The sequence below is a fragment of the Pantherophis guttatus genome, chromosome 4 (assembly GCF_059756535.1).
Source record: "Pantherophis guttatus breed Tessera chromosome 4, ASM5975653v1, whole genome shotgun sequence".
Classification (NCBI taxonomy): Eukaryota; Metazoa; Chordata; class Lepidosauria; order Squamata; family Colubridae; genus Pantherophis; species Pantherophis guttatus.
The window spans coordinates 136,142,441-136,158,829 of NC_142066.1; the positions used below are offsets into that span (position 1 = coordinate 136,142,441).

Consider the following 16,389-nt stretch of genomic DNA (forward strand, 5'->3'; position numbering starts at 1 on the left):
TTGTTAAACTGGTTGCAGCCCACAACTGGCTTGAAATATATCTATATTAATCTCCCTTTATTTCTTTGTTGCTAAATATACATTTAACATACAAAGAAATGGCTTCCCAACTTCTCTAAAGCAGTTATAAGTACAATTACCACCTTTTATTCTGTTACAACATGATTTTCTTCTTTCTATATATCTATCCTGTCTAATAATCAAAATCATAAATTCATTTTATTGTTTTATGCAAAAATTCCATAAGGGATTTTCAGGCAGCAATAAATATGAACATTATCTTTCAGGACACATTGTTTCTAAAATAAAATAACAACTTGAAGAGAATATAACTCCCTAATTTCCCCTTGTCTTCCAATATAATGCTATTTTAGTTTACCTGTCCACAAAAGATATTAAATCATCAGCATGTTGAATCTGCAGCAATGAATATTTTAAGGAGATCATAGTTCTGTTTTGATATTTAATATTTGATATTTAAACTCAAAAACTTTCCTTTTAATCACAAAAAATTCAGATTCTAGCTTACAAGGAAGGTTGCATACCCTGGGGGAAAAGATGTTCTGCTTAAACAAAAGATTAAATTCCAGTATTCAAAAAATATTTTCTACACCACAAATTAAAAGATTAAAAACTCATTTGGAAGCTAATTAAATCCAGGGCAGCAAATTAAAAACAAATACACATTTTTAAAAATGCATTGCTGTCCAACTAGTATTATAAATTCTTTGGAAATCAACTATTTCGTATTAACTGTAGATGCTTTCTTACATCTATATAATCCTAATAAAATCTATTTTTCTCTAGAAATACAAGCATGGGCCAAATGTAATATAACCTAATACATTCCAACAATATAAATTGCAATTTGTCACTGGTAATTCAGTTGAGGACTGATGGCAAGTTAGAGGTCCTCATGAAGAGTTCCATGAGTTCAGCACTGAGATTCTAAATTGCCAGCCAGCAGTCAGTTTCTGGCTGAGAAAAATCTCTCTGGAGATAAGGAGAAATCTTTGGACCAGGCACATGAACTCTGGAAGAGCTGCTCCTTAAATTGTTTTTCATGACGAGAATTCAGAAATTCAATTTCTTGTGGCTGATCAGGAGTTGAATGGCTTGACAGCCACACATTTTACTGCTGTGCAGCTTTAATGGATATTAGACCAACACAAGCTTCACTTTCTTAAATGCTTTATGATTTCAACTCTTTACAAACTAAAGAAGATATTTAAATACTAGTGACGATTAAAGACTGCCAATGAATGCTTTCTTTTTGAAATGGGGGGGGGGCAAATCCATAATCTTAAATGATTTTAATTTAAAAACGAACAGCTTAACACAATTGTAATCAAAGAGAGTTTTGAACAGATAAAGGGGACAGTGATTTTTTTAAAAAAAAAACAAGACTTTTTTATGAAAGTGCCTCTGAAAATAGCAAAATTAATTAGACTAATAGACTTGTCTTTCCTATTGATGGTTTATTATCAAGAACAGTAGATAATTGGTGAATTTTACAAAACAAACAGATAAGAATAATGGCAACTAAATGAGAAACTAAAAAAAAAGCCTACCTCTTACTTTTACCAGCATAATTGACAGACTTCCATGTTCTCACTATGGAAACATCAAGAAGATATGATAAATCTGGAGAAGGACACAAACAATTTAAAGATAAAGGAATTTCATGCACGCTCACAACCGGTGAACTAATGTGCTGAAGCTGACCAGGCTAAGAACAGTAGCCAGATGAATACCTGGTAGATAGAAGTAAAAAAAATTTTTTTCCTATTTTCCTCCCCCAAAACTAAGGTGTATCTTATACTACAGTGCATCTTATACTCTGAAAAATACTGCAATTAGTTTTTCATACTAATATCAGACTTTTGCTGTCCAAGTTGGTCTGAGGCCTCAATGGGGTACATCGTACTAGAGGTGGTTAATGAACTGAGATATGACTACATCTCAACCCTGTGCCTTCTTATGTTAATTTTAAGTCAATTTTAATGTTAATATTTATTCTTTTAATGTTTTTTAAAATTTATTAATATGTATTCTTTTAATGTTTTACCTTGTTGCTTCTATTTGCTTGTAATCCATTAGAAGTCATGTCGAGAATGGTAGCATATAAATTTAATAAATAAACAAACAAACAAATAAATAATAGCTGCCAGATAGGAAAATCCCCCCCCCCAAAAAAAACAATTACCTGTGATTTATAAGTTTAACATTTCTGAATGTTATATTTGCTGATGACAATAAAAGGCTCCATTGAAAACAAGAGATGGGTAAAGATAAAAATGACAACAGACACTTTTGTCCAAAAGTAAAGTTAGTGTTGAAGATTTGTCATTGTTTCTGAAGTCTGCTTTTCTGGCATTTACAGTATTTGTTTTTGTGATTGCTAACAAGATGCTGGTCATTTTTTCTTTCTTTTTGTCCAGCTATTTCAGGGGTGAAATGCTCCTGGTTCAGACTGGATCAGGCGATCCGGTAGCAATTGTGACAGGTGGTTCGGAGAACCAGTAGTGATGGCAGTGTGAGGCTCCGCCCACCCACCTGGGTGTCGTTACTTCCTGCTTTTAAAAGGTAAAAAAAGGCTCTGATGATCGGGTACCATATCTGTTATTGTCAGAGCCTTTTTTTACCTTTTAAAAGCATTTTTTACAACCTATTCACCCAAATAGGTTGTTTAAAAAATGCTTTTAAAAGGTTAAAAAAAGGCTCAGACGATCACAGCTGTGCTATATGATCGTCAGAGCCTTTTTTTACCTTTTAAAAGCATTTTTTAACAACCTATTCGCTGAGGTATTGATATTGCTATCTTTGGGGACATGTTTTGGGGGGAGATGGCCAGGAGAAAGCATATTTCTTCAGTCTTGTTAGATGGGAATATTTAGTACATAGAATATGGAAAGCATCCATTCTGCCAGCATGTAGTGAGCAGGGAGAAATAATTAGAAATTAGCAGTCCTTCAGATATCCAGCCCCTATACATAAAAGGCTTTATATGTAATGATCCAGGCCTTGAATTGCACCCAGAAGCCAACTGGCAACCAATACATGTAGCAATGGTGACATGAAAAACAATTCTTACTATATGTGCTGTGCAGGGGTGAGTTCTTCACACGTGTGTGCACCAAGCTTCTGCACATGTGCAGATGCTTCTGTGCATGTGCAGATCGCTTATGACAACATCCGGGGTGGTGGGCAGGACCTCCCACTGGTTTTACTACTGGTTCTTGCGAACCGGTCCAAATCGGGAACAACCCACCACTGGTGCCGTGGGATTGTGGAACGAACTGAAATTTCCAGATGGCCTCAGGGGGCATTCCATGGAGAGTGCAATGTAATAATCCAGATGATCTAACCAAGGTGTAAATAATTGTCTGAACAGTTTACCGATTAAGGAAAGAGTGCAACTGACATCCAAGATGAACCAGTGCAAATACAGATAAATCGACTGACCAATAGACCAATCTTATGGGATATATGTCTCCTGACAGAAAAGTATATAAACATGAAAGCATTTGTTTAAAAAGGAATTCCAAGGAATAGATTCAGCCTGAGGTGATAAAATAGGGAAGTTGAACATTGCATAAAATTTTGACTCTCCCTTAGTGTGTGTGTGTATAAAATGATAAAAGTAAAAGTTTCCCCTGTCCAGTCATGTCCAATTCTCGGGGGTGGTGCTTATATCCATTTTTAGCTGAGGGAGGCAGCGTTGTCCAAAGACAACATATCATGTGGTCAGCATAACTATACACCAAGGTGCACAGAATGCTGTTACTTTCCCACCAAAGTGGTACCTATTTATCTACTTGCATTTGCATGCTTTTGAATTGCTGGGTGAACAGGAGCTGGCCAAATAATGGGAGCTCACCCCATTGCACAGCAGTTCTCCAGCTGACAAACTCAGTATCTTTAACCACTGAGCCACTGTGCGCCCTAGTGTGTGTGTGTGTGTGTGTGTGTGTGTGTGTGTGTGTGTACATACATACATGTATACATATATACATCATACATACATATATCCATGATTGTATATTTCTACTTTTTCTTTTCTTTGAAGGGATCATCTTTAATTTAGTATTTTGTTCCTTTTAGGTAAATGTATTATTATTATTACTGTGGTTACTTAAAACAAACCGAAATGTATTGGTTTAAGTTAAAGTTACCTTTCTCATACATTTAATCCTGAAAAGTAAAAGGCGTTCGAAGTTATTTTTAGAATATCAGTTACCATGGTAAAAGCAATTTTTCGCACTGTTCTCTTCACTGATTGCTTAGATGGCTAATACTGCATGCTTCAGTAATACATCCCAATTATGCTTTTTAATAACTTTATCTTATTCATTTTATGCTTGGGATTTCTGCTTAGTTAGAAAAACAAAATTTCGGTTTGTATCTGCACATGTAATATACTGTGTTCATCATGTAAACACAGCATTGTAGATTCAAAAACACATTGAAATCCTTCTAGGGTATTTATTTAAAAGGAAACTTTTGCTAGCAGGAATACAAAATGATCTCAACTCATTCATAAAGGTATTTAACCCTTGGTATCAGCTAGCCTGCCTGTCAAAACATGTTCCTTTCCTGGTATGATTTTCTGTATATTAGTGCTCTTTTGAATGTACTAATAACCTCTAACTCTGGCAATAGAATATTGAATTAAGCAGCGGTGCTTCTTATTTTTCTTGCTGGTTTAATACTGCTAAGGCCACCAACTGATAGGATTCAGATGTCTTTACAGCTAATCTTATACATCTTTTGACCAATACAATAGTTCTGTCTGCAAATATGTTGTTATGCTTATTTATAGAAGCTAAAGTATAAGCAGTGGGATTCTATAAAATAAATCATACTTTGGCACATTTGACAAGATTTATCCACCCAGTTAGGTACCCTAATAGCATGTAAAATGTAATTGCACACTTAGAGCTACGTTAATTCTCAAGTTCCTTCTCTTGGTTGAGCATCCTTATGAATGAGCACGAGTAATTTAATATTGTTCAATACTGTTGGCTTGCTGCCTACAAACCAAGCACAAATACGTAGCTACACAGATGCTATTGTTGTGTATTTTGTTCTACATTACAAATGGACAAATAGCGACTATTGTTATTGTTTTGATGTACTTTTCTGGTGTTCTTTAATTAACTTTAAAGAGTGAGTACATTTCCAACAATGCAATGCATTTCTTGAGTTGTATTCAGTCAAGCTGTTCTAAGTACAGCCATGTAAAGTCTCATCAACAATTATATGGCCAATTTATTGTTGGACAAAGCAGAAATTTTCAAGCTTTTCAGGCTGTATAACCCTAATCCTGGAACCCTAATTCCTGGAAACCCTAATCAAAAGGCAAAGCTCTAGTGACCGAAAATTGGCTGTCTTTGAGTGATTTTTTTTTTTCTTTTCGTCCTCAGTTCTCAAGGGTCTTGGTGGCTTTGTGGAAAAAAGTTTGAAAAAAACCCTGTGCTGCAGCATGGAAATAACCATAAGATTTTTGGTAGCATAAAATATCGAAGTGTATGTGTGTATTTTGTATCTAAGCATATAAGTAGTCCTCAAAGTACGGTCACAGTTGAACCCAGATTTTTGTTGCTAAGCAGGACATTTGAGTGAATTGCATCCCATTTTATAACCTTTTTTTGTCCCAGTTATTAAATGAATCATACAGTTGTTAAGTAAATCTGGCTTCCTCTATTGACTGCTTGTCGGAAATCATCTGGGAAAGTCACAAATGGTGATTATGGGATCCTGGCACAGTCATAAATGTATGCCAGTTGTTGAACACCAAAATTGTGATCACATGTCCATAGGGATGCTGCAATGGTCTTGAATGTGAAAACTGGACATAAGTTCCTTTTTTCAGTGCTGTTGTAACTTCAGATGATCACTAAACAAATAACTGTAAGACAAGGACTACCTCTACTACATTAGAATAGAACCATACATAAACTGTGCCTCACTAAACCTATAACAGAACATGGTTTTCTTCTGCATCATCTCCATGCCAGGATATGCAAACCTTCAGAGGTTTTGTTTATTCTGCTTCTTCTTTTTTTTTAGAAAAATAGCCAGGATACATTTCTTTTTCCAGATTGTAATCATTAATCAATTTTGATTTTTAAATATTATGTCTTTTTAACAAGCTTCAGTTTATATTTTAATTCTTGTCTCAACTCAGAGATGCCAGAGTTTAATATAAGTCTGCAAATGTGTTCAAGTCAGTTACAAGACTCACATTCTTACGATGTCCACTGTTTGCTTACTGCATACTTAAGGGAAGAACTTCTACATTTGGCATTTTTGAATTATTTAAGCTTCGTGAAGATAATAGAAACTTTAGTTTCTGAAGTTCAGAATATACAGAATCTTGCACTTGCTTTGAGTACTTTCTTGGTAGTCTTCCTCTCAGTGTTTCTTGACCTTGGCATCTGTAAGACATGTTGATATCTACTCCCAGAATTCTGGAAACTTAAGTCCACATGTCTTAAAGTTGCTAAGAAACACTGCTCTACATATTCTAGTTAGAAATACAATTTTATGTCAAGATAAATTCTCCCCCTCAAAAAACCTGTTAAAGTTCTAACGTATTTATTAAAGTATACTTGCATAGAATCAACTTTTCATCTTATGTATTGTTAGACTGAATTTATGAGTGCTTGGAACTGCATAGACATGCTAAGAAATGCACCATCTTTTTATTCGTTTTCTCCTCACATAGAGATTGAAAGAGCTGAAACAAAGGGAATTTGCACGAAACGTGGCTTCAAAATCCTGGAAGGATGAAAAGAAGCAGGAGAAAGCTCTCAAACGACTTCATCAGCTGGCTGAGTTGCGGAAGCAGTCAGAATGGTGCGTCTTTGGAACTAATATTACATTTTAATCTTGTCTCTTTTTTCCCCTGATAGTCCCAGGAGAAATCTCCATGGCTTTACTTCTACTTTATATCACACAGAGAATTTTCTTCATCCTCCATGCCAACATCCTTATTGTACAAACAATAAAATTGGAAACCCTGCAATAATTCCTTGGCATTTGAATGTTGGACTTTTTACCCTCTTTCTAATCTCTATGAAATTACTTTAATAGTGCTGTGATGAATTTTTCAGAATAAACATTTTCAATGCCACAAATAAAGGAGAAGAAGTCTGGCTAAATATTCCCTCTCCCACAATAAACTGTTGTATTCTTAGAAGAGAATATTTGTAGCTCAGAGTTGAATAATGGGGTCCTTGAAACTTTTTGAGTTTGTGGTTTAATGGAAGATGTTTCATTACCTAACTAGGTAACGACATCAGTTTGGAAAGAAAACTTCTGCAAAAAACCCACCATGCCCAAAGAAATCTAAAGATCCCAATATTTTACTCTTCCTGTCCCTCTTTGCAGCCCCTCCCAATAAATGCTTTGGTTGATTGATTTATTTAAAATTCTTCTTGCTTTCTTGCCTAGGCAAGGATTATCTCCTTAGTGATGATCACACAGCTAATCAGATTTGACTATGTGATGGTTACGGTGAGAAGCCCAGATAGCCCATTGCTTAGGAATGGGTAATGAGTTCCTTTTAATAAAGAATTTTTAGAAACATCAGATATCTTCCTAAATGGGATGGAAAGAAAAAATCCTAACTATTTCAAATTGTGGATAAAATTAATGAGTTGATATATTCTTCTAAAGAGACAGAGGATTTTGAATGTTTCATTCTTACATTATCTTGACACTTGTCATATTTGTGGTCCTAGAGTCACAGTACGGGTCTTTACAGTCTAGGAATCTTTAATAGATACAAGTGGCAATAAGATGGTCCCATCCATGCTGAACACACCTGATTTGAACCATTAATCCCAAGGATTGATGGAATATTGTTTGTTAAGATCTTAGAAATTTTTACAAATTTGTTCAAAGAGACAGAAAGATTTTGAGATTTTAAAAAATGCTGATTGTTGAACAAAATCAAATTGAATCATTCTCACTGAAAATGTAGACGAAGAAAGGAATACATTGGGCCACCATCTTGTCTTCTTCTCCTCATGCTGTACTCTTTATCATAATACATGGCCATAGTATTTCATTTCACTGAGCCGTGATGGCGCAGTGGTTAGAATGCAATATTGCAGGCTAATTCTGCTGACTGCCAGAAGTTCGATTCTCACTGGCTCAAGGTTGACTCAGCCTTCATCATTCTGTGTCAGAAACATGAACACCCAGATTGTTGGGAACAGTAGGCTGATTCTGTAAACTGCTTAGAAAGGGCTGTAAAGCACTGTGAAGCAGTATATAAGTTTAAGTGCTATTGCTGCTAGTGCTATTTTCACTGTCCATCAAAGTAGCTCAGCTTGGTAAGAAATACTGGATATACTGTTTCAGCAATGGGATGATATATAATTTACATCATTGATATAATTTGATGATTATCAAAGCAATCAATTGGCCATTGTACCTCTTATTGTTTTCCAAAATTGATGTTTTTAGTATAATTCCCAACAGTCACAGCCAATGTATCTGAGATAAGATCAAGAGGACAGAATGTGTAGTTTCACACATGTGAAGGATACCATATTGGGAAAACATATCTATATTAATAAACTATTATTATATTTTCAAGTCATGAAAAAATTAACTGAAGACTGTAAAAGGTCTTCCAGGATATCATACATGCAAAAAAAAAAAAAAAATCTACAATAAACCAATGCTGAGTTAAGTATTGAAATACAGACATAATAAAAATCTGATCCAAAACTTCTTCCATATGCAAAATTTCTACATGTATATAGCCTCTTACTAGTTCACTAGTATTAGAAATATGGATGAAGCTGTTCATAATATTATAATCAAAAGCAAACCTTTGTCAGTAAAAGCAGTGAGGATAGTAATGTATGTAGATTTTTGTAGATTTGCACATTTCATTTTCGGGCACATCTTTACTAAACTATGCATGCCTGTAGTTCAGCTCATTGGGCTGCACATCCTACCTACTACATTAATTCAGGCTTCAGTGAACCTTCACGGCATGCTGTGTTCATTAACTACTTCACATGGAATGAGACCAAGGACAACATGTTTATGTTGATTGTGATCAGTTCAGCATGTTATTATTACATTCTTTCCAATGCCATATTGGGTCCTGATGGTGATGAATTCTGTTTCATCATCCTAATTACCCAGGCTAATACTTTCTAACAGGGTATGCTGAAAATTAAATTCATTTTAACTTAAGTTGTTTTCATTATATTATTTATTTCTAGTGTTGCCGGATGCAGACCCATGTTTAAAAGTCCCCAGGTAGTTGTAGAACAACCACAGCAACAAGCACAAGACACTTTTCTCTTAGCTCAAGAAGACAAAGACAAGACTGCAGATGAAGCGAAAAGCTCCACCAGCCACCATTCCGAAAAACTGCAGGAACCTTTGCTAAACAAGGATCAATCGTGCATAGAGAGACACCGTTTGCTTAAAAACCATATGTCTCCAGGATTCCCCTGCAGCACGAATGCTTGTAACAGGACAGGGGTGTCCTTTTCCTTTTCTAAAAAAGTCCACTTGAAGCTTGAGTCATCAGCATCTGTCTTCAGTGAGAATGTGGAAGAAGCACATGAACACGTTGGGTCACCAAAGCAAAAACTGAATCAAGTTGCCGACGAATGTTACACTTGCACACATATGAGTAGCAAGAGGAAAACCAATGTGCAAAAGCGATTAAGCACACTTCAGGGCCCGGAATTATACAATCTGTCAGGAAAAAATAAACCACATAAAGAAAATAACCAAAACAGCAACAGAGAATCAGCGGAAACTCATCTTCCATTTTATAAGGAGAAACAGCATTCTCTAGATTTGGAATGTACCAGCTCTCCTGATATAAAATCAAGACAGCCGGTCAAGACTCGGAAATCTATACAAAGCTTCATCACATCTCAGTGCCAACCTACCAGTGCTTGTATACAGCAAACAGATTACAGACACAGCAACATCTTGCTAACAGAATGTGACTCTGAATTCTCATGCCAACAGTCATCTGAAGGAGGACATTCATGTGCCATGCACTTTAATCCCTGTATATTCAAATGTTCTTCTGATTCTTCAAAAAATGTCGCTTCAGATAATGAAACTTCAAAAACTGATGGTTTGGTTCATGAAATTAAGCCTAAAACATTTCCTTTTCTTCACGTACTGAGTAAAGATGGCAGCAAAGCCTTCCATTGGCCCATAGAACTTCTTTTGTTTACAAAAACAGAACCTTCTATTTCTTATGGGTGCAATCCATTATATTTTGACTTTAGACTTCCCTTATCCAATAAAGACATTGGGCAGCATGAAGTCAATCCAGATGTTTCTATAGAATATTCAAGAACTATGGATATAGATGAAAATCATGCCTTGGATCTTTCCAAGAAGAAGCAGTTGTCCATTAGAAAAGATAACATTTTAAAGCCAAAGAAGAACAGTGCTCTGTATCTCAAAAAATGTCAGCCAAAATTATATAAAGAAAAAGAAAACGAAATTAATTGTAGTGCTCCAAAGTACATTTCGGATGATTTGAATGAGAACATACCCAATGTGCCTGCTCACCTTGATTGCTTGCAAAGGCATTGTACAATAGCAACAAGTCACCATACAGAATTGTGTATGAGGTCTTTAGCACAACACTTTCATAACTGTGAAACAACGGTACAGGATGAAGTTGGTGAAAATGTTTGCATTTATCCTTTGGCATCTAGGGCAAAAAAGGAAAAATGTGGAAAATGTGATTTAATGTATTCTCACGAGCAAACAAATCTGGATTTGGTCACTTGTACAAGTAGTATAAATGAAAGTGGAAAAGATACACTTCTTGGTTGTAAATTAGACTGCCCTGATGAATGCTTGGAAAAGGAAAACAATGTGAGTTTTGCTAATGATTTTTGGAAATTCTGCCCTTTGCAAAAACCTTGGTCTGACAGACAGTCTAATTATTCTGACATCTCCACCAATAGTGAGACTAGTGACATAAGTTGCTACTGTAATCATAGATCAAGCAATCATAGTAGACGTAATCTGCCTTCTTGTTGCAAAAGGAAACAAAAGTCAATTGGAAGACAGAAATGTAAACACCAAAAGCACAACTGCCTTTCCTCTTCTGATGAAGCAGACGTGGACTGCTTTATCCACAAAAAAAGCCAGCGATCTGCAGATTGTACTCAGAGACATCCAATAAAATGTCAACGATATTTGAGATATGGGCACTTGCTACAAAGAGAAAGAGCAAAGCAAAGTAGAAATAGATATCTTGTCTGTAAACACAACAGGAGCAGATGTACCAGCTCCCAAGTTTCTTGCATCCATGATTCTGGAAGCAGTGAAACATCATCAAGTTCCACTCAATCTAGAGGTAGCAATTCAGGATCATTCATGAAGGAATCAGTGCATATCTGGAACAAACACAAAAAGACTGTGAGAACTGGTAAAGAAAAAAAACTCTGCTCTGCCCATTCAGAGAACCAGAATGTGAACTGTGCTTCTAAGCATAAGCATGGAATTTGTTCTGTCAACTGGTTAGAAAAGGAAGCAGCAAGACAGAAGTCTCTAACTGCCAAGCTACTTTTACAAAAGGTAAAATCCAAAAGAAAGCAGGGGCAAATTGGAAGCACTGGCAGCTTTTCGAAGGCTTGCAGGATAGATGCCCCCTGTAATGTGCCTGGCACATTTTCCATGGAGAGTGAAACAATACTGCCTTCCCAGGAGAAAACACACAGTGCTGACATGAACTGTGTGTGGAATCATGAAACTGGGGAAGTGGAAAACAACACAAATGAACGTTTGGCCCTAGATAATATTATGGGTAACACATACAGTAATTGCCTGCTCCAAGACTTAATTCAAAGAGGAACCTCCTACCAAACCCTAAATATGGAAGCAAGCACAACAATAAAAGAGAAGACAGATTTTTTAACCGATGAAACACAACTTCTTCTGCCAAGCTGTGATCCAATGACAGGTGATTTTCCTCGTGCTTTTGTTTCTCATAGATATTCTCTTGCTCCAAATGTTACTGACACCAAAGAAGAATACAACGCGAGGGCGGACTTGCATCAAACAGAAGAGGAGCTAAACTATTTCCCTGACAATGCTATGCATAAATCCAATGAAACAGAATATGAGACTGATCTTTATAATAAGTGCATCTCTCCTCCTTTATCACAACATCCAATAATATTTTCCCCTGATGAAATAGATAAATACAGGTTTCTACAGCTACAGGCCCAGCAGCACATGCAGAAACAACTTGTAACAAAACATCTCAAGGTTCTGTCAACTACTGAACCAGCCACATTCTCTGCATCTCCAGCAGTTCAGTCTGTTCCAATCCAGCAGCACACTTCTGTTGCCACCCTCCACCAAACCTTTTTGCAAAGCTTGGCTTTGTCCAATGGGGCTCATCCACACAGCAGTAATCTAACCCATATATATCCATTCTCACAGGCTCATCTTGCGCCCGTATCAATTTCGCCATTTGCTTCAACCTTCCTGCCAAGTCACGCAGCACTATTGTCTGGTCATCCTTTCCACTTGGTATCAGCCACTCCTATTCACCCTGTCACCCAACTGGCAATCCCATCCCTGCCTCCTACTGCCTTTATTCCTACTTGGTTCACTCCACCGCTGAATGCAACTGCATCTTCCACAATGCATTTCAATCCTTTAATTTATCCATTTTTCCAGGGGCAGAAACTTCCACCTTATTCTTGAATATGGCAAGCACATTGGTTCTCTGAACTGGGGGGGAAAAAGTAAGTTAAAAAATATAGTTAAATAGCAAGGTCACTGTCCCACATTCCAAAAAGCAATTTAGAATGGAAAGTCCCATTTAGTAATGTAATTGTTTTCTGTATGAGAAGTCATGGTTTATATACTCCAAATATATCAAGAATGCTGAGCAAAATCAAAGTTGGGCTGACACAGCACATAAATTTGATCATTAAACTGTTGAGAAGAGAGTTATTTGTCACAAAGCCATGTCTACTTCTTACTGCAGTCTCTTGCAATTTGGCACAGTCCAGATATAATTTGACTGCAGCTTCCAAAATTCCCAAACTATTTGGAAGGTGCCTGATTAGGAGGTATTGTCTGACAACTCTTTTTAAGGTTTAGCATGGCCTTTGCACTATAGTAGGTATTTTCTTTTTAAAAAAAAATCTGTATGTACTTTCAAAAAAAGATGCATGCAAAATGGTTAACCTTGGAAAGCTTTTGGAGTACATAAACTCCACATCCTCCCATCATCATGCAACTGGCAGCACATAACTGATTTTAAGCAATGCAATTTTTCTTGTTGTTTAAAAGATGCAATAAAAATGAAATAAGTAACCAATGCCACAGAAATACTGGCTGAAAATTTTGCCCCCTCCCTCAGGAACAAGATTGCATCCAAGCTCTTGCATAATCATTGCTTGGAAAGTCAAATAATAATCATGCAAGGAGGAGAAGGAAGATGTGCGATCCACAATCTAAAAATGGGGCCTTTCTCCCTCCACATGCTTGCATTTAGAAATCAATAAATAAAGGCACCATCAAAACAAGCTTCACTGCGTATCATGAAATTGTACACACATCTAAAAGGAGCAAAACTTTCCTGCTGAACACTTCAGTTTAGCTTCCAAGGCCAGAAAAATTACTAAGGTGTTTCCAGGAATGCTCTATCACTTGTGGCCTTTATGATAAAAGCAAAATCTAGTTTTTTCTTGTTCAGAAAGATTCATAATCACTGAATCAGATTAGAAGACTGTGAATATAATTACATTACTAATGTACTTATACATTAAGATTACAAATGTATGCACAGATTCTTTGAATAAACTACACTTTCCAAACACACACACACACACACACACACACACACACACACACACTTCCTAGTTTCCAGTTCAGACTTTAAACAAAGATTATATGGAACAAATTTTGTGAGCCTGGTATCTATTAAAAATCAACTGAACCATAATATATATAAATCATCTGTAATTTTGGTACGTTTGCATTTCTTTTAAGTTGAGGCTGTACATATGAATATATATTGAGATTATTAATTTAACTGAATTGATTTTAAAATTATGTGGTTCAGGATGTTGCTAAGGACAGTTATTAGAAATTGCCCCAATAGACTAAAAAGGTAGAATAGAAATATTTCATCATTTTGTCCAATCAGAAAGTATTTTTCAGTACTGGTAAGATCCAAAATTAGGCAATGCAGATTTTTAACCAGATTCAAGGCTGGTTTATGGCTTTAAAAGACAAATATTAGTCCTTTATATTTTATAATTTCCTTTACTTAAAATAGCCATTAAAGTTATTATTTGTCCAGCTTGCAAATGGGAAATTTAAAACATACAGTGACTGAAATTTCAAGCAAATCACCTGCCACTACATATATGTCCCTTTTCTTGTCATGATCTAATTTAACAATTAGAAGATTGAATTCAGCTATTCAGATTGACTTCTGTTCTACACATGCTGAAAATCTTGATCCCAGTGCAAAATACAATTCCTCACCATAAGTTGGTAGAAAATAATTGCTTTGTAGTGACATAAAAGTGATTAGATGAAGTTAATCAATAAACTGTAATGGTTTTCCTGTTAATTAAATTATATATATATTCTGAACACAACTATTTGTTATGCAGGTTTGCAGAAAAGATGAAAATATAAAAATCATAAATATGCCATTTGATTCATTTTTCAAGTATTTCATTTCTTTCAAAGCTAGTTTTCTGGCTAATATTCTATATAATTAGTCTGTTTTTTATTCTCTGTAAAATGTTTTATATTATACAATAGCTATGTGAATTGCACTATTGAACATCAGATGCAGCTTTTTTTTTTTTTAGTTAATTCAAGCTTTCTTGGGAATGTAGTTTTATGCAATAATGTTTTTCAATAAAAGAAACATAATGGTGTAAAGAGCGTTGGTAATGCATTTTTTAAATATCATACGAAATAATGGGATAAAGATATTTTTATTTTAATTCATAGGACTGAAATGCATTTTATTTATCCAAACTGTAATGTTGGTTATTAACACTATTTCTTTTTAACAACAAAAACAGCAAAAATAATATTTGGAGACAACAGAATAGATGAAAACAAACTGGACAAAATCAAAAAATACAAAGATCTGCAAATAGAAATAAAAAGACTGCGTCAAAGGAAATCAATAGCAAAGGAACCTGGAGCATCTAAAGCACCATATGAACACCATCAATGTTAACAAAATCACCTTCAACCAATTGCAAAAGAACAGCTTACATTCTGTGATGATACATTTATTTATTTGTTCAACTTGTATGCCGCCTTTCTCCGAAGACTCAAGGCGGCTTAACACCATCAACCAATGACATCTAGATATCCTGGGTCCATTGGGAAAAAGATGATAGTTGGATAAAAATGCCAAATCAATCAGAACATCTATTTGACTGTGCACCCAACCATAATCATAACAATATGCTATTTGGAATGGGTATTATACCTTCAATTTACACTAATAATACAGCCAATAAAATGCAGTTGTGTATAGATCCATTTATTATAGTATTACCTCCTGCCCTATTCTCATACATAATGATGAGCAATCTGCTAGAAAAATAATCCCCATCTTGGTTGCTTTTCAACTCTGTAAACTTCAATTTCTAGATTGGGGGGGGCGGGGGAGTTCCTTTGAGTAAAGGGTTTTTTTTGTTTTTTTTTAAATGGCTGGTAACTGCCTGAACAGCTCCCTGCAGTTTTCTTGGCAAGATTTCAGAAGTGGTGTGCCATTGTTTCCTTCCTAGAGCCGAGTGACTGATCCAAGGATACCCAGCCAGGTTTGCGCCTATGATGGGACTACAACTCATGATCTCCTGGTTCCTAGCCTGATGTTATAACTGCTACACAAAATTGTCTCCATCAACTCCTATAATGTTCAACTACAACATACTGTCTGGCAATTAATGAAGTTGGAGAGCCCTCATACGACAATATTGACTCCATGTCAACAAATTATCTCATTCAGTAGTTTCACATACAGTAGATGTTAAACACAAGCAGAAAGAATATAGAACCTTGAAGAACCCCATAAGGAAGGGTCTAAGACCAGATCTCTTTCCATTCAAATGCCAACTAAAGTTGGCCTCAAAGGTAGAAGGAGAATCACTGGAACACACTGTCTCTCCTTCTTAATTTGTGAACCAATCCAAAAGGACACTGGAGATATCAAAGAGAGCTAGCATGGATGAACGGTTCTGCCAATAAGAAGATAAATCAATATCTTCTTGATGCTGTACTCCAGTAACACCTGAAAAGGATCCAGATAATCTGTTTTTTCAGTCATTTTAAAGCAACCAATTTCTCAACTTCTAAAAAAGAAGGTTGGAAAGT

At 35.8% G+C, this 16,389-nt stretch overlaps 1 protein-coding gene across 1 annotated transcript in view; it reads left to right on the plus strand.

Annotated features, from left to right (window-relative positions):
* Positions 1-14,932, plus strand: part of ZNF804B (zinc finger protein 804B) — a 223,435-nt gene extending 208,503 nt beyond the window's left edge. The window contains exons 3-4 of the mRNA XM_034402665.2: positions 6,731-6,861; positions 9,252-14,932. Coding sequence (XP_034258556.1) covers positions 6,731-6,861; positions 9,252-12,732 — 3,612 coding nt within the window. The 3' untranslated portion in view covers positions 12,733-14,932. The remainder of the gene's footprint in view (positions 1-6,730; positions 6,862-9,251) is intronic.
* Positions 14,933-16,389: the final 1,457 nt, after the last annotated feature.